Source organism: Megascapheus bottae, chromosome 20 (assembly GCF_031878675.1).
Source record: "Megascapheus bottae isolate mThoBot1 chromosome 20, mThoBot2.hap1, whole genome shotgun sequence".
In the NCBI taxonomy this organism is placed as follows: Eukaryota; Metazoa; Chordata; class Mammalia; order Rodentia; family Geomyidae; genus Megascapheus; species Megascapheus bottae.
This window is the reverse complement of record NC_143528.1, coordinates 29,934,809-29,960,371: the sequence shown is the minus strand read 5'-3', so window position 1 is coordinate 29,960,371 and position 25,563 is coordinate 29,934,809. Positions and strand designations below refer to the sequence as shown.

Here is a 25,563-nt window from a genome sequence, read left to right as displayed (position 1 = left end):
TAAGAAGATTTTGTTTTAAGCCTTAAAAGTGACAGGCAGCATAGGCATCCACACAGCAGACCAGAGAGGGTCTGCTTAGGGGAGGAACACAAGGCTCTACGCCTATGCGCTCCTGCTTATAGAAAATAACATTTATCACATTTTTTAATTGGTGGCCAGGGTATTTTTACAGACCACTGTGACTGGATGAAGTTCACAGAGGAACTCAGATGGTCTGTCTGTCAGTTTGCTGCCCTCTGGGTCTCATGTGATGGAGGCTAGACACAGTGTTCAAGGTCTGGGTACATGAAATTCTCAGTGTCAGATGAAAGGAGTGCAGGCAAGGCCTGCATGGCAGATGCTATGAAGCAAAGTGGGGGAGTCTGGAAAGCAGGAAACTAAAGGCCTCATGCGATCTGAAGGCGCAGGAAGCGGCCCTCCTCAGGAAGGGACTTTGAAGTGGTATCTGATGGGGGATGGATGGATGGAAGGCCCCGTAGTGTTGAGCCAGGAGGACTGACAGGTAAGGGACTTGGAGAATGGTAGGAAGGGAATGAAGAAGTTCCAGCTAGACAGCCAGGCCTCGTGGGCTAGCTGAAGGAATTTGGAATGTGAAGTGGAAGCCATTGTACACTGGAGGCTTAGAGAGTCACCAGATTAGCGGTGGGTTTTGAAACTCTGGTGTGCCTGAAGAGAACATGGCGTGGGAGTCGTGTAGGAAGAAGGCAGGACTGTGGTTTAGAGGAGGCTGGCGAGGATCTGTGGGATAACTCCTGGAATTCTGACTTGCAAAACAAGATCAGTGATGGTGCATTGCTGAAAGAGGACCAAAGCGTTGTCACAGCTCACAGAATGCATGTCCACGCTGAGCTCTGCTCTCCTTCGAGCGTCTACTATCTCGTAGTTTCTATCATTAACCCATGTTGTAGACAAGAAAGGCAGATGATCCAAAGTCACACAGTAAGCATTCGACAAGTATTAGCTACTTCCACTTCTTAATCATTCATTCACCCGAACATTCTTGGACGGAACATTAAGCTTTAAACAATGTATTGGCAAACAAATCATCTGGAGCCCACTGCTGTGGAGACAAGAACCCAACAGGAAGCCCAGATAATAAACAATTGCCTGGCTTGGATAAGCTGGTCAGGAATGGTAGCATGGCCTAGACCGGAATGTCAGAATTCTGGCTCTCGGATAAACCGTGAACGTATGGGGCCAGTTACAATTCATTGCCTAATCACACAAGCAGTTTCTCGGGTGTCCTCTGAGATTCCACAAGCACCCCCAGTGAATTAGGTCGGAAATGGGCCTTGTGCCCATTTATAGATGGAGAAGCTGAGAAGTCAAGAAGAGCCAGCAGGGTCAGAGCTGAGGAGCCTGCCCTTTGGCGATGTAGTATGAAATCCTGCTGCTTCTAAGCAAGCCAGGCCTCCGCTCCCCGTTCTCAACTATATATAGTAAAGAACTTACATAAGAGTGCTATTTTAAAAAGACGACAAAGAAAAGAGAATGCCATTTGAATTTTTTCCACTAAAGCTCATTTTTAATAGACATGTTTTCTCTGTTTCTACGATGACAGTGTACCAGGGGACAGTTCCCCAGGGCGGGAGAAAACTGCTCAGTTATTTGTTTCTGGTCTGTGCTAAGCACAAATCGGTCCTTGCTAAATCAAGTCCTCTCACACCTACCTTTTCACTGCTGTTTCCCTGTCTCCCTCCTGGCCTAGGAGAAGGGGCAAAGAAGAAAAAAAGAAAAGAAAAGGAAAAAAAACATGGCTGAACTGACTTAAAGTGACCTTTACAATATACTTATGATGGTATTGAAAGAGAGAGTTCTAAGTTAAGCAAAATGAGGACTTAACATGTGTGAAATTTTTCCAGAGATAAACACTTTCAATTATAATTAGCATTTTTATTAACGTTTTCTGTGTGTGTGTGTGTGTGTGTGTGTGTGTGCGCGCGCGTACACATACACACACACACACACACACACACACACACAGTACTGGAGCTTGCACTCAGGACCTTACCACTTGACCTCTACCACTTGAGCTACAACTCTACTTCCAGATTTTTGGTAATTCACTAGAGGTAAGAGTCCCACAGAGTTTTGTTTAAGCTAGCTTTGAACTGTTCTCCTCAGAGCTCAGCCTCCTGAGTAGCTAGGATGATGATTGTGGGTTCAGTAGTGCCTGGCTTCTTAAAGCACTCTTCTTAATCCATCCAATCTCTTCTTTAGCACTCGATGAAGCATAAATTTTGCTAATTTTGGAAGTCAGTGTCTCTGGCCATTATATAACATTAGACTACATAGTCTGTTTTTCCCAGGACAGATGGATGGTCTGCCTGGTGCCCTATTTGTCACAAATGTCTACCTTTGGACAAGAAATTATATATGTGGGCATCCTACAAGCTCATCACTAAACCTCTCTGAAGGCTTGATTGAGCATTGATCTAAAACACTCCATATCTAGTTGGTCCTTTCATCTTGTGCGCCTAGGAGGTGTATGCTGTTCTGACTTCTCCCTTCAAAGATAAGGAAACAGGCTCAGAGAGAGGAAGTGACTGAGGAAGTAATGGAGTCTGAAATTACACACAGACAACCTAACCCCAGTATCTACATGCCTCACAAGTGCACCTGTGCCTTTAGTTTCAGGTTCAGTGAGAAGTAGGTAAGGCCTACACATGCACACCTGATGATGGAAGGGTCCACTGGAACTGGAAAGTTCTTTGATTGCTTGAGTAGAATTGCTTTCCCAGTTTCCCAGGGCAGAGGCCCTTTGTGGGAAACAGTAGGGACCATATTTATGCTTATTTATTGATCCGTACTGGGATTTGAACCCAGGACTTTGTACTTCCTAGGCAGGTGCTCTACTGCCTGAACCATGCCTCCAGCAACCACTCAACTTAGTGAATGCAAGAGATGCAGGAGTGTTTATTTTCCTTTTCTTTGGAAGAACAAATGTTAGAAAAGTTCCCTAATGGATAGATCTAGACATATAAACCTGAAACTACTAGAAGCATCCCCTTTCCACATCTCTTCTGTCTAATATCCATTTCCTGCCATCTGCATTTTTAAGAAGAGTGTGAGGAAGTGGCACTGTGGCCCAAGTGGTAGAGCACTAGCCTTGAGATGAAGAGCTCAGGGACACCCAGGCCCAGTGTTCAAGCCCTATGACCAACCAAAAAAAAAGAGTGTGATTAATCCAATTTTATTCAGTAACCGAAGTGGATCATGGGAAATCATTGTGTTTGTCATGTATTGCCTGCCACGTAGCTCAGAGTATGAAAGATCTTCATTACTGCATTTGCATGCCATGCTAAAGACCTGTTGCCTCTCAAGGCTGATTATTTATAAACTTATCAGGATATGGTATTAGCCCTGTCAATACAGTTACCTTAATGTAATGACTCAGATTCAGAACACCCTTTTCAACTTTTTCTTGGGTTTCCCCATGAAAATAGTCCTGATATCAAGAAGAAAGACAAGCAAAATACTATGCAGGCTCAGTAAACTGAGGAATAGTGCCTTCTATACCCATGGAAAGGTAATATTTAAGAAATGTGTTTTGTTCTGGTTGTGTGGCTTATGTCTATAACTGTATCTATTCAGGAGGCAAAGGTTGGGAAGATCAGAGTTTGAGTCCAGCTAGAGAAAAAAAGATGCTCTATTTTTTCAACAGAAAAAGACAGGCATGCTACCAGCCCAACTCTGTCTACAAGCACACATAGGAAGACCAAGCCCCAGAGGAAAAAGTGAGACTCTACCTCAAAAATAACCAGAGATTTCAGGTGCTGGTGGCTCATGCCTGTAATACTAAATCTTCAGGAGGCCAAGATTAAAAGGTCATGGCTAAGGCCTGGGCAGAAAAGTCTACAAGATCCCATTTGCAAAATATCAGATATTAGTGTGTCAGGCAAGGAAAGCAAGCAAACAAGCCAAGCTAGCCACTACAAAGGCCTGAGTACAGATCTCACTATGGGAGGGGGCGGGGAGAGGAGGGAAGGTCGCGGAAAGAAGAGAGGGGCAAAAAGACTGGAAGATCAATTAATCAGTCGAGCACCTACCTACATAGCTAATGAAAAGGCCTAACTTTAAAACTCCAGTACAGTGCCCCCCCAAAAAAGCATACAGAAAGCAAAATCTTTAAGAACTTTAAACATATTTTCTTAAACATTCCCTCTGCACCTCCTTAATGCTATCCATAATCTCTGCGGCTCAACAATGCTGGTTCTCTGGGAGTAGTTACTCATTGAGAATTCCATTCTACTTGTTCTGAGGTTTGCAGAAGTTGTCCTAATATGGAAGAATGATGCAATGCTAAGGAAGGGGCCAGGTTCCCCTTGTTTGTTTTATTTATATTAGCTGAATTCCAGGGGCTAGTGTACCTCGGAGCATGTGGGCTGACATCTATATTTAGCAAGCCTAAGTTAGTAATATTGGAAGGCATTTTTTAATGTGATTTACTCCATGCATTGCAAGCTGTTTCCTGAGGCACCTTGTTTTTATAAAGGTTGACGAAGCATACGTAATTCTTTGACTAAAATTTTACTTTTGAATTAGGGATTAAGAAAGTTACCCACTGCAATCTTGTCTGGAACTTGGCATGTTTTTTTTCCTGATGTAGTGGTTTCTGGGCTAGAAGATAGATTCTTGATTTCTTGATGGTAACCCCACTGGCTAAGACAATTATATTAACTTTTCTGAGTGGACTTTAGCAGGAAAGCTAATATGTGTTTATGCACATTTTCTGCCCTCTGTATAGCACCATTGACTCCCTTCCTCTCAACTTAGTATAAAAGTAACCTCTGTATCTTCAGAAGATAGAATCTTACTGGTTTTGTTCATTTAATTTTTTAACCTTTCTTGCTGGTTTTAAACATTCTTATAAACTGGAATTAAAAATCAAATCAGGAAGTGGCGCTATGGCTCAGGGCAGATCACTAGCCTTGAGCTGTAGAGGTCAAGGACAGAGCCCAGGCCCAGAGTTCAAGCCCACGACCGATCCCCCCCCCCCAAAAAAAAATTATATCGGGATCCCTCTTGAAACACAAAACCTTAGTATCCACCCAAGCTTTTCCCTGCATGTAAGAGAAAATTCAGATACTTCTCTCTTTCAAAGCCTGCTCTGTCTTCAGAGGTCACGGCTTTTTTCTTCCTGTTAATTGATGAATCAGGACAGACTTGACTTCCTTCTATAACCATAGCCTCATAGAATGTGAGGAGCAAAATAAAGCTCTTTGTCAAGGCGTTTCCTCCAATGGCCTGGAGAAGGAACGTGGGTGCCTGCACCCACCCTGGTAAGCAGAACCCAGGTGCCTCAAGCACACCTGCCCTCATGCAGATACCGGGAAGAGTGGCCAAGTTAGAGGAACACAACCGTAGAATCATTTCTTACATGACATGCTGGGAAGTCAGCAGATAAATGAGAAAGTGAGTAAGAAACTGGAGGACAACCTTCACCACCATTGTGGACAGAACCATCCTCATTGTCGCATCAGAGCAGTCCCCCGAAAGCCACATCCTTCCAGCCTGAGGTTCCACAGTGTGACGCCTCCTTGGTAGAGTACCACTAAACAGGTGGGAGAGCAAATGTAACCCTTGCGAGAAGAAGCCAGGGGACTTTCAGAACCAGGCTTCTCGGAAGATCCACCATAGACCAGGAGTGGAAGCCACATTTTTAAAAAGGCAGTTTTAATCTTCTAGTAGTCTCATAAAAAGGGGTGGGGGGAATCCGAGTGAGACTGATGTACGATTTAACCTAGAATTTTCAAAATGCATCCTTTGAGCATGTAAGTAATAGAAAAACTATACATCAGATCGTTACATTCCCTTTTAGAACCAAGTTTTCAGAACCTGGTATATATTTTATCCTGCAGCACATCTCAGTTGGAGCTAATCATAGCTGAAATGTTCAGTAGGCCCTAAGCTAGTGGCTACCATATTGGAACAGTATAGGTCTACAGAACTGAAATCAAATACACACAAAATCTTCACACTCCCAACTCATGTAGCAGAAACAGATGTTTTTAACTGGTTGTCTCTATCTTTCTACATATGAAAATCAGGGCTCATGTACAAACAAGGTAACAGTGATTAGCCAACCTGATAATAGAAGTGGATTTGATTTGGTAGAAAGAAATCCATTGAATACCTGCTATGCATCAGGCCCTACTCAAGCTCCTGAACCACAAAGAATACCTCTTCTTAATGTCCTGTCCTCCCTGGGCTGGTAGAGGGTTTTGAATTCAGACAGGAAGTTCCAAAAGACACATAAATGCAACCATTTCATAGTGAGTGTTGTGAAATGAGACAGGCCGATGGGTTGGGGGAAGACATGGAATGTTCTGGATCAGTCAGGTCTTAAATGACACTCTGGGGGATAAGTTCCATGTGCTGTGAAAAATGATTGATTGTCATTCTGACAAAAGTACTTCCCCTGGTGATCAAAATGACTAAAGAAATTCTCATTTTTCTTTAAAAATTGTATTTTTTAAATGCAGTAACCAGGGAAATGAAAACAACTTAGGGAGTGGATTTCTGTGAACTTTAAATTGTATTTTGGTACTAGATCCCCAGTGACAACTCATCTCTCCCAGAATATAATAGCCAACATAGCTAAAATATGAAATATGACCTAATATGCACTATGAGACTGATAATTTAGGAAAGATTTTTGTTTTTTTAACTCTAGCAAACAAAATTAAAAAGTATTTTTACCTGTTCCATCTCTTTAGTTGCCTAAGCAAATAAATGCCAAGCAATGGTTCTTGGCCTGAAAACTCACTGGTTTATTATCAAGGAAGTCAAAGGGTACGGATGATGTGTATGTGAGATCAAACCCTTTTTTGTGCCTACATTTGCAAACCACTGGAAAGGCAGTCTGAGGAGTCCAAAAAAAGTGCCAAGAATCAAATGTATAGGAGAGAGAGCCCAGAGGACAAGGGCTTGGGCTGATGTGTTGGGCCAAGAGAGCTTCACCCTTGATTTGAGTGTACATACCCATGCGCTAGCAGCATTGCACAAATCCACACAGCAGACACCACACTCCCCCAAAGGAGAAAAAAATGATCTCCCTGGGAGGAGCAGAGTCCAAGTGAAAAAGATACAAGAGGAAAGAAGGCTGATATGATGTGGTAATAGTTGTTTGTTTGGTTTTTCAAATGATAGCATGATGTGCCCGAAAAGCAGAGAAAAGGTTTAGCTATTAGGTCAGCAGTGCATATCATAAGTCATTTTGATGTCTTGGACATTTTTTTTAAGTTCTGCAGATCTTTCTATATATTCTGTTTTGGATACCACAACAAAAAAATCATACTAAATTAATAACTTCTTTGCTTCTGTATTTCTGTTACATTAATCTTGTCTTATTCAAAAAGTACTTACCAGTCTTTATTCCCTGGTAGGAGTTGATTGTGCTTCTGAGTAATTACACATATGCTTTTCTTTACTTATGGCCATCATCCCATTATAAGGTGATACTTGAAAGGCCAAATAAGGACTAAAGGTGCAATTAAATAGCTCTATTATCATTTTGCCTAAAATTATTGTTCTTAGATAATGTGATTATATTTAAGGTTGAAAATGTGTATGATGCCGGCATCACTATCTCAAGTTAGAGGTAGCGGACGCATCCACTCATAAATAATGAGGCTGTGTTGCTGGGATATGAAGTTGTTGGAACGGTCAGCTCTGTGTCACCCTTTCATTCCCATCCTAACTCCTCAAGGGAAAAGATAGCCCTGTTGGAACCTGGCTGATTTGGAAAACCTTTTCTTTGCTCTTTCGAATGCTTCTCTGTCTCTTTGTCAGTAATGACTTCAAAAGATTAAGCATTTGGAAAAAGAAATCCCTCCTTGGACATTCTCCCTTGAGAGACTAAGAGCAGACAAACCCAAGTTCTCTAGCCACCTCCTGGGGAGTGAACTCCTCCTTTTCAGGGACGAGATGACCCAGCTCTGCTCCATCTCCATGCATCTCCATGACAACCACAGAACTCAACACTGACAGGACATTCACCCAAGTGGCTTTTTTTTTTTATCATTTGCTTTAAATCTTAAAAAGAGCAATCACATCCATTCACATATAATGAAGTTTATAATCTTATGGCTTCAGGAAACTGAGATGTGAATTATAACACATTTGTCCCATACATGTACAGCTGTGTGCACTACGAAGCTTTATGGCAAAAGGCAATCCAAGACTATGTAGCATTTGATTGCATTGGAAAGGGTTATAAATACCATATTAAGAAAAACTCCATTTGATAGAATGCCAGATTAATGACTCTTGATAATGCAGTCATATATAACCATGCTGGAAACTTCATGTCACTATGATAAATACCCTCATGTTTTTCAGAAGAGAAATTACTTTCGATAATTGGTCTGCTTCATCTAGGAATTATGTTGATGCTTTTCATCATTTCTCAAGGACGGAACCTCATTTGTTATTGTTCTCCCTTGACACTTTTGGGTAGGCTTCATTTACTGCTGAGAACTGGATCTGTCTCCTGAGGGGAGAGGTCGCTCCAATCTGTCATAACAGCATCTCATCCTTTGGCTTCTAAGGAATGTCAAGGTTAATGGTCAAAAGCTAAGAAGGGTGAAAGTCATTTAGAATTTACAGTTCTTTTTCCATGGTCACGAGTCTCTTAATTCATGTCACTAAGCTACATCTCTTGAGCTTGCCAAAGTGCATTTTTTTTTTTTTAGTTTTTTTCAAGAACTCCCTCCTTCAGATGAAAGATTCAAATAAGAGCCCAGTGATCAGGCAAAGTCTGCCTTCACACCACAGAGCCCCTTGGCATGTGTATTTTGGCTATGAACATTGAAACCAGCAAGGGTTGACCTTTAAGGGAAAAATAAATGACTTCTGAAACCTAAAGCCAACTAGAACATTCTAGCCAACTAGAGCATTCCTTTCATTTATGTACCCTCGTGAGACTGAAATATGTAGAAAATGTTATTGGCACTATATTATATACTCAGAAATGTTGTTTTTCTCTTTAGTGATTGGCTTAAGTTAATAGAAATTTGAGGGAAAAGTTATCTTTTACAATTGATGTTATTTACTGTCATGTGAAAATGTAATATTCCTAAACTCTAGCATATTTTGTGACAACAGTCTCTCCAGAGATTCATATATCCAGTGGATAATATTACAGTGTACAATTTGAAAGACTAAACAGTGGTTTTTAATAGCACTGAGGAAGTTTTTCTTGTTATTTTTTGTCGGTCATGAGGCTTGAACTCTGGACCTGGGCACTGTCCTTGAGTTCTTCAGCTCAAAGCTACCATCCTAACCCCTTTAGCCACAGTGCCATTTCCACTTTTCTAGTGATTGATTGTAGAGAAGAGTCTCACAGTCTTTAGTGCTAGGCTGTCTTTGAACCATGATCCTCAGATCTCAGCCTCTTGAGTAACTAGGATTATAGGCGTGAGCCACCACGCCTGGCTGAGGAATTTTTTTAGGTAAAAAGTATTTAAAGGACTCTGGTTAAAAATAATCCAACTTTCTTTTTTAAAGAAAACAAAGAAATTTAAGACCACACAAATGCTTGGTGGCACCATCACCCTCTGCCAAGGAAAACACCCAGTAGCCCAGTGGCCAGAGGTGCTGGGAAGGGCTAGCTATGATTTCAAGAGCAAAGTCATTTTAGGCATTATTCTGGTCATTGCTTTTTCTACAATAAACATTTTGTTAAAAGACAAGAGAGGAGAATGATCTATAATTATGTAGAAATCCTTGTGCTACAGACCTCTATGATAGTAGTCACAAGTTTAGACTCTCAAAAATTTGGATTCATATTCTACCTGCAAGACAAGACCCAAGAGCAATTATCAATCAGTCTTATCTCCATCTTTCTACTGTAGTTTTTGGACTTTGTAGAGTACAAGTGGAAACAAATGAGTTTACTCAATAGAGACTATTCATTCAATAGTGTTTTATTTTTTGTTGTTCTTGTTGTTTAGTACCTGGACTAGGACTTGAACTCAAGGCCTGGATGCTGTCTGTCCCTTAGCTTTTTTACTCAAGGCTGGCACTCTAACACTTAAACTATAGATCTACTTCCCGTTTTTTGCTGGTTAATTAGAGATGAATCCCACAAACTTTCTTATTCTGGCTGGTTTTGAACCAAGATCCTCAGATCTCAGCCTCCTGAGTAGTTAGGCACCAGTTTCAATCATGTTCTTTTTTTAATATAATGAATGCTGATGGATAATAACCAAACTGAGAGACTTAACTGTGTAAGTATGAGTTCTTGATTTAAGAAAACTAACTTCTGGGCTGGGAGTTTGGCCTAGTGGTAGAGTGCTTGCTTAGCATGCATGAAGACCCAGGTTCGATTCCTTGGTACCACATACATAGAAAAAGCTGGAAGTGGGCCTGTGGCTCAAGTGGTAGAGCACTAACCTTGAGAAAGCCCAAGGACAGTACTCAGGCCCTGAGTTCAAGCCCCAGGACTGGTAAAAAAAAGAAAAGAAAACTAACTTCTTCAAGTTGTTTTGTATATTCTTATACTTTCTCCAGTGAAAGTTTTTAAATTAGCACAGGAGACACAGCTGCCTAAAGTTACATACATGGAATATCTTCTGACCATAGCCAGGTATACCTGTGGAGAGCTGGTTTGAGCAATCACTATGCTCTAGTAACTCTAACTCTGTGATGACAGTCACAGCACGCATGCTCAATACTAAACAAGCCTGGATCAGTGACACCGTAAACTATCCTCAGTTTGGATCCCAGGTCCCCTTCTTTCCAACTATGTATCCCTAAGCAAATTACTTAACTTGACTCAGTTTCCTCATCTGTAAAATGGAGATAGTGAAGTAGCCCATCTCTTAGAGAATTTAGCATGATTAGGTGAGTTTATACAACAGAAAAACAACACTTATGCTGTCTTTTGGCACAGAGGAAGTGTTCACTGTTACTAACAGTTAGTAGTAGTAGTAGTAGTAGTAGTAGTAGTAGTGGTAATGGTGGTTGTGGTAACAGTCATGACCAAGTGAATTCCATGGAGATGGCCTCCCATGGCGGCTGTCAAAGGACAAAGACACGCATTCTTCTTCCATCTATAATATATAAAAAGAAAACCTCACAGGGAATGACTGATTCTCTTGGCCTAATCTGAATATCATTTATTTATCATCATCTATTCTTGAATAATTCGTTAAAGTCACACAAAGGCTAGTCTTGAGTCACGTGCTCACATTGAAACAGAGGATTAGTGGGTTGTGACTAGGCAGGGGGCCTGGGTAGGGGGTGGGGGGAGCAGGCAGGCCTGGAGAGCAGGGGGAGACTGCTGCTAATACCATTCTCAGGGCAGATGAGAAAAACAGACGTCCGCACAACTTAGGGATGTTTCAGGAACCTGATTTTAAGAGGAATTGGTTGAATTCTCCACTCCTCAGTGACTCTTTGCTTATTATTATGAATGTTTACTGCCATATCATCACCCTGTGTCATAACTGTCCTTCCTGACGGAGCTCGATCCTCGCCTACACATTCTGCAGCTCCCTATCAGCCATTAACAACTCCTAGCAACACTTTCACAACACCTAAAGTCTGAGTGCTGACATCAGCATCACCTCCAGGCAGGCAGACATCAGTACTTTAGATTTGAACTGAACACAGCCCCCAGTGTGACCTGGCAAGGGACACTCTATTGGATCTTTAGGATGCATAGAGATGCGTTTCCTCTGCGGGGATACAGTCCGCTTATGCTGACACGAAGCATGAAATAGGTCCCATAGACTGTGCCGCTGTGCCTCAGCTCATGGTGGGAGGAATGAGGAATGCGGAGGGAGAGTATCACCTTCCGTTCTCACCAAGCACCAAAAATATCCCCGGCCACTTCTCCCCAAGACAAACAGAAACGTGGTGAGTTTTTGACTGATAACCAAATAAACTGGGAACTGGGCACGGGTACAGGCTGCCACTGCTTGGAACATGCTGGAGGGCTGCACTGAGGCCAAATTAGGAACTGTGTTACCACGTTCACAAGTGCTCTCCGTTGGGGATGTGAGTTTCATCTTCTAGACTCTTCAAAAGCCAGAAATATTAAGTTCTGTGATTGTAATAGCGCTGCTGGTCATATAAGTATATACATGTATGGATCAATTTCTTAGACATCATTATGTATTGCTTCCCCCGCTTTGTTAAAAGACGTATTTCCCAGGCCCCACGTTCTCTATGGAAGGAGACTGGGCAGGGACCTGCTGTGTGAGCAGAGTTCTGTGCTCAGAACATGAGCCTGGCTGTGGCGACCTGGCTGGTGGAGGTAGGGTGATGACACACCACTGTTATGCCCAGACTCTGCCAGACTTGCTTCATGGGTTGAAGCAACTTGCAAGAGGCGGAAAGAGCTGCTGGGGCAGGGCAGGGGAGGGGCACATGGACACTGGCATAGAAGGAAGATAAAGACCACTGCGGTGGAGGGAGGACAGCAATGAGAAAAGGTGGTCTTCCTGAGAGAGTGATGGGCCTGAGAAAAGTTCAAGAGGAAGGAAAAGTTTGGGGAACCATGAGACTAATTTGAAAGAACAAAAACCAAAGAAACTGAGTGCTGGTGGCTCACACCTGTAATCCTAGCTACTCAGGAGGATCACGGTTCAAATCCAGCCCAGGAAAAGGCCGTGAGACTCATCTCCAATTAACCACCAGAAAACCAGAAGTGGCACTGTGGCTCAAAGTGGTAGAGCGCTAGCCTTGTGCAAAAGATCTCAGGAATAGCAGCCAGGCCCTGAGTTCAAGCCAACAACTGACAAAAAAAAGTGAAGAAAGGTGTACAGTGGAAATAAGATTGTTCACATTATTTGGGGTGCACTGTGAGAAATTTGAATATTGGACATCATTAGAAGGGAAATAGGATTGGGACAAGAAAGACTTTGCTTTTAGACACGTGAGTTTTCAAGAGGCATATTTGTTGCTTGAGTGTGGATCACACATCTTAATCCATTCAGGACTGTAGTCTGGGTTAGAGATTAGAGGGGGCAGTGAAGCAGTTGACTGTGCAAAGGGAGAATGAGATAAGATTAGATCTTGGTGAGTGAGGTTCCTTCTTCAGAGAGCTGGAAAGGAGCTGATGAGGCAACCAAAGCACAGACTCTGAGGTGGGAAGAGCAGAATGGTGGCATGGTGATGTCAAGGGAGAGGAGTGCTGACAGGCGAGGGGGTGGGTGACTCAGAGTCACAGGCTGCAGGGACCATCAGAGAAGGACACCAGCACAACACAGACCTATCTTTATATTAATCAAAATCACCTTCACAAAATGTTGGAAGATTAGCAAAAATCAGGGTGAAGGCTGAAAAGGGTTGTGGTAGAAAGAAAAAGGTTATTACAGCGCAGTGCACTGTGGATCTGCCACTGACGTAATGTACTTCAGTGTCTTAAAGGAAGAGTGATTGTGACAGAAGAACATCCAAACCCAGGAACTACGTGAAGATACAAAGAACCAAAAATGAAGAACTCAGAAATGGCAAACATGAATCAATAGCTATTTCTTTCTTAAGTAGAAAGGAAATAAAAAGGGCAACTGTGTTAACCAATTCATGGATGACTGCTAGAAGAGCAAAAATATCCTTTATGTGACTTACCTAAGAATCATTTCAGTCTGTCTACTGCCTTTCAATTCTATTACTTTACCAAAAGAAAATGATTCACACATTTTCCCAAAAGCAGATGACATGGATATAAAAACAGTATACACACATACATGTAAGTACATTTGTATACCCCACATAAATTAATACCATATTTGAGCTACTTTCATTGTTTACTAGAGCCTTTAAAATTAGTTTATCATGTTTAAATCTTAAAGGGCTAAGGACAGGTCATAACATCTAAAAGTTTATTAAAAATCGTTCAGATAGTTATATTGTAAATTTTCTTTTTAAAGTTGAAAAATAGCCCAGAGGGACAAGTGAACTATTTAAGGTCATAAATAGTACATGGCAGAGCTGGTTGACTTAGACACACCTCTATCTTGCTTCTTTTGTGTTCCCACTTATAAGCACTCTGCCTGACAGTGGCTTTCTCTCTGAGATTATTCATATAGAAACATTCAATTGTTGCTGAATATTGGTAGTTCATGCTTGCAATCATTGCTACTCAGGAGGCTGAGCTCCGAGGACCACAGTTCAAAGCCAGCCCATGCAGGAAAGTCCATGGGTCGATTCTCTCCCATTAGCCACCAGAAAAACCAGAATTGAAGCTATGGCTCAAGTGACAGAGTACCAGCCTTGATCAAAATAAGGTCAGGGATAGCCACACCCAGGCCCTGAGTTCAAGACCTAGGACCAACACCAAAAAAGGGGAAAAATAGAAAATTTAGGAAACAGTAACCATATGAAACTTTAAGATGTGTCAGATTCTTTATTTTATTTGAAACGGAAAGTTAAATATTTGCCCATCTTTTCCTCTCATTTTCTTTGACAAAATAAAAATCTCAGAGAAGTTTTATGTTCAAGGCCTTAGCATGCCTCAACATCTGTCTCTCAGGGAGCTTTTTCTTGAGTGTTTCAGTTAGAAATGAGATCACCGGTTTTGCCACAAGTATTGACAAAGGGAGGTAATAAATGGTGGAAAGAAAAAACAAAACAGATTTTTCCATTAAAAAAAAGTACTTCATCTATGTTATGGATTAATACCAAACCTTTTCCATTAAGAACAGTTCATATTCATTTCGTGTCCACTAAAGTAGCATAGTTTTTATAAGAATCAGCAGCTAATATCTTCCTGCTGTTTTCACTGGGGCTTTTTTTTTTTTTTTTTTTTTTTTGCCAGTCCTGGGCTTGAGCTCAGGGCCTGAGCACTGTCCTTGGACTTTCTCAAGGCTAGAGCTCTACCACTTGAGCCTCAGCACCACTTCTGGCTTTTTTCTATATATGTGGTACCGAGGAATCGAACCCGGGTCTTCGTGCATGCTAGGCAAGCACTTTAACCACTAGGCCAAACTCCCGGCCCCATCACTGGGGCTTTGAAGCAGTAGACATGAAAATCATTTGAGGCGTTTTACTGTGATGCTGAGATAATGTCAGGAGAAGCTGACCTCAGATTCTTCCCCCCAAACCATGCACAGCTGAGGCCAGAGCCACTGTATCCCCTCATTTGGTCTTTGGGTCTACTGGACACTGACTGCATGCCAGCCCATGGCAACCCCTATATAGCTGACATCAGGCCACAAGTCCCAGTCACCGAGTGGTGCTGGTATTGGCTTGAATGTCCCTGGCACCACCTCCAGGCCCATAGAGGTGTTCTGCACAGAGCTCCTCAAATAGTTCACATTAGCGCCGACCTATCAAAGAACCCATGTACCCAGGCTCCTCGTCCTTGCTCCCAAGTCTACAAAGGACAGGCATTTCCTTTTCCTGGCAGGAAAAGGAAACAGTTCCCTCCCTCCCTCCCTCCTTCCCTTTCTTCCTTCTTTCCTTCCTTCTCTCCTTCCTTCTTCCCCCTCCCCCTTCTTGCTTTCTTATGGTCCAGGGAATGACTTTAAACAGAGGTCAGCTTTATGAGTTAAGATATAAAGTGCTACCATCTTTCTGTAGTGGAGCCAGATATGGTTCATATTCCAGATGCAAAGGGCAGATCTTCCCACGGGAGACTCACCACGTGTATGCATGTTGCTCAGAGCGCTCAGCCTTGAACTCTCCAAGGTAATCATGGTCATTGCTGGCTCTGTGTGAAGAAAGAGCCAGCAAAATGTACAGAAGGCCCAGAATGAATTAAAGACTGAAGAATAGGACTCGGCCATGTGTTAAATTCATGCACATTCCCAAGCAGTGTCCATGTTTAACTTGACTTTTACATTCTCTTGTCTCTCTCCACTAACCTCAGGAGAATTTAAGCTCTTAGTTATTTTTGCACTCATAATCCACTGAACCCAATGTACTGGTTCTTATTTAGCTCATGCTTCATTTTTTTTTTTTACTGTGTAAATGATCATTCTCAATTGGTGATTTATATACCTTTACTATAGACCAGTAATATTAGTGCAAAACAAACAGGTTATTAGGTATTAACCTTCATGCAGCAGACCCAGTTTCTATATATAATGGTGTAAACTGAAGCCTAAGTAACAGAATAAAAATAAGACAATTGGAGATCAATTCAGTGAAGTAACGGATGAAAGTGAATCACTTCTATCTGAACTGAAGCTCTTAGGAGTTTAAAAAATTAATATGTTAAATCCTACCATTTAGTTAGTATTATATATATATATAATATGTATCACATTTGTGTGTGTCTCTGCTGCTATCGAGGCTTGAACTCAAGGACTCATAGTCACACTTAGCTTTTTTCCACTCAAGGCTAGTGCTCTGCCATTTGAGCCATACTTCCACCTCCAGCTTTTGGTAATTCCTTGGCATTAAGGAGTCTCACAGATCTGTCTGCCCAGGTTGTCTTTGAACCTTGATCCTTAGATGTAAGCCACTGGAGTAGCTCCAATTACAAGCCTCCAACACCTGGCTACTTGGAAGTTCTTAAAAGCTTCCAATCCCACCAAAGACGGGACTGCCCTTCTCACCAGGGCTGCAGAATGTAGTAAGGTTTGTAAGTTGCCTCCAGAGGTTTATCTTGTACATTACACTACACCCCCAAGAGGCTCGAGTCTGTCATGCTTATTAGTGTTTTGTTGAGTGTCCTGTAGCTTATGAATAGCAGGGCCAGAGGCACTCACAGCTCAGAGGCTCTGCCCTTCTACAACTTCTCACAGCCTTCCCCCCTATTACACAACCCAAATGACACAGCATGCGCAAACGGCATTTTATTCTCCCATTATAAATGTGACCCAGCTTCATGATCCCAAGAGTTTCTCCAGACAGTTTGGAATGCTCCACCTTGGTGAGGGGGAGCCGGAGACTGATTCATTCTTGCAATCCAGATGTTGCCCTTGAGACAGACATGTGGGCGGGGGAGGAGTTTCCAATTTACATAGAAGTTGTTTTCCAACTGTCTCTTCTCAACATCCTTTATTTTGAACCTGGGTCACAGTTCTTTAGGGGAAAAGTGATAACACAGTAATAACAAACATTTCTCCCAAACCTTTGTTGTTACTGGAGAGAATGACACAATGCAAAGATTTGTGAGCCGACCTGCCTGTCACATTTAGGTTCTGACCTCATTCAGCCATGGAGACCTTAAAAAATAAGGACAATAACTTCGCAGGGTGTTGAGTTAGTGCAGTGCTGGCACCGAATAGGTGCCCTCTGGCTTTGAGGGGGAAAAGAGAGAAACAGGCTGGAGCCATCTTAGCTGCTCTAGCACTTTACTCGAGTGCCCACTCAACGCCTCACCTGCCACTGCTGCCCCTTCGCCAACCACTTAGAATGTGGATGAGTGATGTAAAACATTGCTCTCAGATTTTAAAGTTCTGTTGTTTAAAGTCACCAGGATCCACACAGTTATTCTCTTCTGATGTGGCAGGTGTTTACTGAGTTTGCTCCAAATCAGACATGGCACTCATTCCATCCTTCCCAAAGCCCCCACAGCCCATGGCTAACTGGGCTGAATTCCAGGCCTGCACAGCCTCACTGTGAATCCAGCCCTCTGCTCTACACCTCTGTTGCCCAAGTCTTTCAGTCTGGTGAATCTTTCCAATCTTGCTTTCATGTGGCAGAGCAGGAATCATGACACTGGATTGGGAAATGAATTGTGCTTTATACTTCTCCTTATCCTGATCAAGTCTAAATCTTTCCTTTTAACTTTCTGTAAAGCCATTCATGGGGCAGAGGGGAATAATGGAGCCTGAATTTAGGGTCTTACACCCTGGCTTAGCTTTGAATGAGTCATCTAAAAGTAAAGACTTAAACAGTCAGGGCTAGTTAGAACTCTTAACCTGGCTTTTCATCCTTTGCCTGACATTTCCAACCTCCAATTCCGTGCATATTACATCCATCGTCTGGTGTTGAACGACTGAAAATGGGGAGACTCAGAGCAAAGTTCTTCATTGACACATATATTAGCAGCTCAATTACTTCTGAAGTACATTAGTAATTTGTTAAACTATCACCTTACTAAAAGTGGCAGCTCTAGAGCCCCCAGGGGTTAGCAGATTTGATAGGGGTTGTTGTTGTCATTAATCACTTGCATGATTAGACTGATGTAGAGAGAAAACCAGAACCAGTGTAGGTAGATTCTTAATAGCTGCTGTGTAAATCCTGAGGTGGGTCTCCTAGCCGGAGGCAGGTCATGGTGAGCCTGCAGCCTCAGCAGAGCTCCGCACATAGAGATTTAAAATACCTTCAGACTCAGTCATGGCTCCATGGCCATTGTGAGTCCAGGCTGGCAGAGGGTAAGGGAACTGTGACCCGAGGAAAGCCACCTAGACGCTTCCATCCCAGGTATAGCGGCCATGAGGGTGAGAGAGGACTTAAGAAAGAGGATGTGTTTCCATAGGGAGGAAATATGAAGAGTTCATAAAGGCAGAAGACCAGAGAGGAACAATGGGAGATTTCAAATGAGAGTGCTGGTTTAGAGCTAGCTGGTGGGTGGTTTTTTTACGAGTTCTATTCCCGTGCCAGCTCTAAATACTCGAAGCAGGAACACATGTGCTGGACCGTGTACCCAAACCACAGGCACATCTGGAGCTCTGGGGACCCTGGTAAAACCCAGCAGCCTGTGGCTGTCTTTCAAGGGCTACAACAGAGTCCAGTACACCCCACGGAGACCTTGGTTCTTAAGACTCCTCCGTGCTCTGAACAGATTAGGAATATAGGAGTGCCTTGTCTTTATTCCTCACAGTTCACAAAAAGTTATTCTTTTTCCTCTTTTCATGGATTTAAGTGTAATCACGTTAAGGGACTAAAAGCAAAGAGCTCAGAACTCTTCCTACATGCCAGGGATACGTGGTAACCGATCTTTTTTATCAGAATCTTTGAATCCTTTTATTGCTTTGTGTTTTAAAGATTAGATGCCCATAAATCAAGTTTTGCTGTCCTTTTGTGAAGTCAGGTGTGTGGTTTTTGTCTTTTCCTCGACTTGGTTGTTGCAGCGCCATCTTCTGTTGAACTTGCTCTTGACAGCCCTTGGTCCCTAGGTGGGACATAGGAAGGCTTTTGAGTTCTGTTTTGTTTTCCCAAGAAGGTGGCTTACTGAGAAGGCTGAAATTGGGAGGACTGGGGTTGGAAAACAGCCGGAGCAGAAAAAGTCTTGGAGGCTCGAGGTCCAATATATCTGCAAAAGACTGGGGCGGGGACGTGGTTCAAGTGGTAAAATACCAGCTGTGCGCCCCGGGACGGAAAAAAGAACTATTTTTTTTTTAATCACTCTTCCGGTGTTAGTCCTGGTTCCGTTTCATCAGCAGCAGCCGAGGCGGTGGGGTCAGCTTCCATAAAACGTGATCAGGCACTGGGTGACATTTCCCATCCCGCCCGGCCTCCGTCCCGGCCCCGGCCCCGGGCCCGGTCAGGTAGGGACTCGAGTCCCCTCTGGGCGCTGGCGGACGAGGGAAGTTCGGAGCCCAGGTCTGCGGGTCCGGGCCACCCCCCCTCCCCCCCCCGGCACACACCAGCCCGGCTGACGCTGTCGCCTTCTCTCCCCCGCAGGGACCCCGCGAGGCTGCAGCAGCTGCAGACCCAGGTCCGCCTGGAGCAGGAGTCCAGCGCGCGGCCCCCGGCGCCGCCCTCGCCGCCCTTCCCGCCGCCGCCGCCGCCCGCCTGCCCCGAGCCGCCGCCGGCCTCGCCCGCCGGGCCCGAGCCCATGAGCGCGCTGGCGCCCCGCGCCGCCATGCAGTCCTCCGGATCCTTCAACTACGCGCGGCCCAAGCAGTTCATCGCCGCGCAGAACCTGGGCCCCGCGTCCGGACACGCCACGCCCGCCTCCAGCCCCAGCAGCTCCAGCCTCCCGTCGCCCCTGTCCCCCACGCCCCGGCCGCTGAGCCGCGCGCCCCCGCCGCCCTTCGCCTCGCCCTTCGCCTCGCCCTTCGGCGCCGACGCCCCTTGGGGCCCGGCCTCCCCGTCCCCGCCGCCGCCGCCGCCGCCCGTCCTCAGCCCCACCGGGGCCTTCCCGGTGTCCGACACCTTCCCGCCGCCACCGCCGCCGCTCCCGGCTCCGGCTTCGCCCTGCTCCGTGCCCGGGACCCGCCTGCACGGACAGACGCCAGCCGCCTTCCTCAGCGCCCTGCTGCCATCCCAGCCTTCGCCGGTGGCTGTCAACGCCCTGGGGCTGCCCAGGGGAGTCACCCCCGCGTAAGTGACAGCCGCATGTCCCGCCCCAAGCCCACCCAGGGGCGTCACCCCCGCGTGATAGCTGCATGCCGCACCCCAAGCCCACCCAGAGGCGTCACCCCCGCGTGAGTGATAGTTGCATGCCCCGTCCCAAGCCCACCCAGGGGCGTCACTTCAGTGAGTGACAGCTGCATGCCCCACCCCGAGCCCACCCAGGGGCGTCACCCCAGTGAGTGACAGCTGCATGTCCCACCCCAAGCCCATCCAAGGGCGTCACCCCAGTGAGTGACAGCTGCATGTCCCACCCCAAGCCCACCCAGGGGCAGCACCCCGTGTGATTGACAGCCGCATGCCTCACCCCAAGCCCACCCAGGGGCAGCACCCCGTGTGATTGACAGCCGCATGCCTCGCCCCAAGCCCACCCAGGGATGACACCCCAGTGAGTGACAGCCGCATGCCCTGCCTAAGACTCCTCCCCTACCCGCCTCCCACACCAAACCACGGCCCAGGGGGTGGTGCTCACCGGGCACCCAATTCCCTCCTCAAGGGCTTCAAGGCCTGTCACCCCACTCTCCGTGGAGCACTCAAGGACGGTGTTCCTCACAGTCCCACTCAGGACACTGAGGCCTTCCGTGGTTAGACGGTTCTGTCAAGGGCGCATCCAGCAAGCAGATCTGATCATGCCTGGCGCCAGAATGCACGCCCTCGCCAAGCAACCTCGCGCCTTCGGTTATCAGTGGCAGTCGCCCTTCGGCTATTAAGTACACACGTAGGGCTATAGCCTAAGCAAGGGAAACTCCAGTACCAACAAAATTAAAAAAGCAAAACGTAAATGCTATCAAGACACCGGTATGCCTTTGTATTCTACATGTAATGACGGGGAGGGGGACATAGATGTATCTGACCCAAATTAAATTAGGAAGTGTAGAATCCAGTGAGAAACGGTGGGATCACCAGTAGTGTTCTCAGAATGACTACTCTCTGAAGTTTCTCTGTCTTCTTTTGCCAGGTCTGGGCCTTGACCTCAGGACCTTGTGCACTTAGCACTTGAGCCAGGCTTCTACTTCCTGATTTTTGTTGGTTAATTGGACATGAGTCTCGTGGACGTTCCTAAACTGGCTTTGAACGGTGACCATCAGGTCTCAGACTCCTGAATAGCTAGGATTATAGGCTTGAGCCACTAGCATCCAGCTCCCTGCTGCTTTTTTATTGTGGATTGGGTAGTATCTGTTTCTCCTGACTTCAGAATGGCCACAATGAGTCCCAGGCCTCCATCTCTCAAGTCTCCTGCCTCATCCTCCTAACTACGTGGGTTACAGGCATGCATTACCATTTCACTCTAATGTCACACTAATGTCAGTCACATCAGACACCGGCATGGTTGTAGCAGGCCTTCATTAGGTGCGTGGAAGAACTTCAATTAGTGATGTCTTGTCTTGCTAGATACTTTCTAAATGTGCATTACAAGAATTCTGTCAGAAATCTGGCTTCTTCTCAAATTCTTATTGGAGAAAGCACAGTTGAGATGACTAAATAAATAAAGGAATGGAAGGGTGTGTCAGTGAGCTTCCATTGAGAAGCTGAGGCAGTGAGCTTCCCTTTTCTGTTTGAGCCTTTATTCCCCACCCCACCCACGCTCCGGAGTCATCATGCTAAAAAAAAAAAAAAAAAATTAACTATCAGAGATTCACAAAGTAGGAGTTTGTGGCGTGGTAGTTCTTACTACATTAGCACCAAATCTCACTTTGCAGCAATCTAAGTATCATAAAAGCAAGCTTTTCTAATAGAATTTAAGCAAAGATTACTCTATCCAGCAGAGGCATTGAGAAGTCAGGCCTTAAAGTATTTTCAGTAGAAACTGTGATTTATTCATATTTTTCTTTGAAACTTACCTAAGATGATATCTATTGTCAGGGTTTACCTCAAGTAACTGGAGCATGTGACTTTTTTTTGAAGCCATACAATGTTGTCAGCGCAAAAGAGTCCAGCAGTTCCTGACATTTCTTAAAAATTAATGCAGAATCTATGTAGATTTTGTGGCTGAGAAGAACTAAGCCAAACTCAGTAGCCAAACTTACGAAGTGTTCAGTACTGTGACCAAAGAAAAGTAGTAAGGAGGGTAGGGATGCAGGATTTCTTTTACCCTGCCAGCCCAGCAAAACATCACTGCATGGTTACCTACTTATCTCAAAGGAATTTTCCCCTTGCTAAATCACACACATTAAAGAGTTCATTCCTTTGGTTTGATACAATGTGTCTTTTGAAGGTCTTCAGGCATACTGTGGGATCCATCATTTGTATTCTGAATTAAAAGCAAAAATGTTGCCATCTGGCCTTGATAATAATTCCAGATCATTTACCAAAGATCTGATGTCCCTTTTAAGGGCTACTGTAACTATGGCATTCTCGAAAGCACTTTCAAAGGCTTGTCTGATTATGCCAAATGCTAGCAACACATTGTGCACAAGGGAATCTATGAAATAAAAATTCATTTGATTTGTCTTAGACATTTTTCAATAGAAATGCATTAGGTTTTTTTTTTAACCAAAATCTTAGGTCTGCATTTCAGATACAACCTTTCTTGTACTTCCCAAGTATACATCTTCTATGTCATCTGTTTATATGGTCAGGCTTGTTTTTATTTAATCTGGAGAAGTCTGACCCATTGTTGTTTCTAGGGGCCTTCTCAGACTGACACACAAACACTCTGTAGGCATTTGTAAATATGTTATATCCTTGGATGTAAAGAGTGTCTCAACATTCACCAGTTAAGGAGTTTGCTTACTCTGGAATTGTTTGTGATTTCACTGAATTTGAGAAGAGGAGAGTAAGTCTTTTAGTTGGAGTTCCTGAAGTTATACTCTGGAGATTCGTGTTTCTGAAATGAATTGACAGAATTGATCGAGAATGGTATGTCAAGAGAAAGCTGTATTCAAGACTATTCAGTAGCCAACAACAGCAAACCCTCCTAAGATCTCATGGCGGCCAACTGGACAATTTCAGCTTCCAGATTCTCTGTATGTTCTAGCTGTTTTAATCCATCCACATGAATTTTTTTTGCCAGTCCTGGGCTTGAACTCAGGGCCTGAGCACTATCCTTGGACTTTCTCAAGGCTAGGGCTCTACCACTTGAACCACAGCACTACTTCTGGCTTTTTTCTATCTATGTGGTACCAAGGAATCAAACCCGGGTCTTTGTGCATGCTAGGCAAGCGCTCTACCACTAGGCCAAACTCCCGGTCCATGAATATTATTTTTAAATGGCAAGTGACTTCCTGTTGAAGCCAGAGTACACAGCTCAGGAACTAGCTTAGTGCTTAGTGTTAGGAATTGCTTACTGATTAAGTTTTGCTTCTGCATATGGACTTGTATAGAGTTCTGATTCTGGACCAGCCTGTGTACAAGCTATACAAACCATCATGAAGAGACAGCATGTCTTGTCACTAGATATTCTTTTATTTCCTATTAGTTGGTTGTGTTTCATTGATCAAAAGCTGGAGTTATCTTAGCAAAAAGCTACAACATCATTAATTCCGCCGTAGTATTAATTTTATAGGAGATCAAACTCAGTTGCCCAATTTTTATCTCAAAAACTTATCACCAGGTGCCAGCGGCTCACGCCTTGAATCCTAGCAGTTCAGGAAGCTGAGATATGAGGATCATAGTTTAAAGCCAGCCCAGGCAGAAAAGTCTATAAAATTCATATCTCTAGCTAACCAGCAAAAAAACAAAAATGGTCCAAGTGGTAGAATTCCAGCCCTGAGTGGAAAAGCTAAAAACAGCATCCAGGCCCTGAGTTGAAGCCCCAAGACAGGCACCAAATCAAAACAGACAAACAAAATGCTTACAATAACTTGTCTTTCCTGTGTCTCCCCATCCCAAATACTAACCTTCCATGCTAACCCTAAACCTGAGAATGCAGATGTTCCTCTGGGTCACTGCACCATCTGCTGCTCTGTCGAGCTCATTCTGGCCCTGGGAACAGTGCATGGTCTCACAATGCATAAGCAGTCACTTCCTGGCGTTGACACAGGCGCCTCCTTAGAGGTTCGGTTGTCTGCTGATAAAGTCATGGCTTCACGGGCCTCTCGCTGTGGCACTTGCCCTCTCCTGAATGTGCTGAGTCCAAGGTTCTGTGTCTCTCTCCTCCCTCCCCCATCTCTCTGCCATCTCCATTGCAGGACATGATTTTTACAAATCCTAGGGCCTAGTTTTGCTCAGCCCTGTATTTCCAGCACTGAGCCCTCCGTGGAGCAATGACAAGGCAGTCAGTGAAAGCTATTTGACATTTGGGGAACTCTGGTAAAGAATTCTTGATGTCTTCTAAAATTCCTTCCTCTCATTCATTCCGTGTCCTGTGACCAGCCTAGACCTTGCTCTCCTTCCATGCTGGGGACACAGTGGCTTGCCTCTGCATGTCCACTCTTCCTCCGAGGGCCGGTGTGCACCTGCTCTGTAGTATTTCCAGTAATTCTGCATTTCAGAGGAAGAAGCTGAAACGCATAGCCCAAACCTTGGAGCTAAGTGGTAACAATTCTTGTTCCTGATCTTGCATTCATGCTGATTTTGAATTCCTTCCTCTCCTTCTCAAAACTTGTCAACAGCCTTATCTTTCGGCAGGGAAAGGAGTGTGTGTGTGTGTGTGTGTGTGTGTGTGTGTGTGTGTGTCACCAGTCGTAGGGCTTGAACTCAGTGCCTGGTCACTGTCACTGAGCTTTTGAGCTTTTGTGTAAGGCTAGCGCTCTTACCACTGAGCCACAGCACCACTTCCGGTTTTCTAGTGCTTAACTGGAGGTAAGAGTCTCACAGACTTTCCTGCCTAGGCTGGCTTCTAACCACAATCCTCAAATCTCTGCCTCCCTGAGTTGCTAGGATTATAGCAGTGAGCTACTGGCACCCAGATCCAGCATTGTATTCAAGCACTTTGTCTCCAATTGCTTTTAAGACTGTTATCCTAAGTTTGGGCCTTAACTCCCAGCTTGATGCTTACCCAACCTCTTGTGAAGATATGAAGGATCATATCTTTTGGTTCTCTTTGCAGGTAACAGTGACTATAATACTGAAGCATTTCTCCTTCATTTTTTTGCAGAAAACTTCAAATATATAATAAAATTTCATGATCTCATCAAGTTAATACATTTACCTTACCAAACTACTTTTGGCTAGGGTTAACAGAATTTGCACTGATATACTATATTAACACTGTGCTTGCTAGATGCTCAGTAAACATTTGTGAAAGAACTAGTGGGTTTTTAAACAAATCTTTCAACTGATTGATTCTTATTTCAGTGTTGACTATACAAAGCCAAGAAAATATGAGTACTTGAACTCTATAAACAAAGGAAAGCCACTTTAAAAAGAGGTGGAAGAAAAGGAATCACATAAATCTCTCCTTCTAATGCTAGTTTT

At 44.2% G+C, this 25,563-nt stretch overlaps 1 protein-coding gene across 5 annotated transcripts in view; it reads left to right on the top strand.

Annotated features, from left to right (window-relative positions):
* The window catches only part of Palld (palladin, cytoskeletal associated protein), a 316,862-nt gene that overhangs the window by 262,809 nt on the left and 28,490 nt on the right, over positions 1–25,563 (top strand). For 3 of the 5 annotated variants that reach the window (XM_090354212.1, XM_090354211.1, XM_090354210.1), the window contains one exon: positions 19,534–20,175. In XM_090354212.1, the coding sequence (XP_090210338.1) occupies positions 19,534–20,175 (642 nt within the window). Of the gene's footprint in view, positions 1–19,533; positions 20,176–20,215; positions 20,230–20,271; positions 20,280–25,563 lie in introns of those variants that run through there. The other 2 variants (XM_090354213.1, XM_090354214.1) reach the window with 2 other exon arrangements.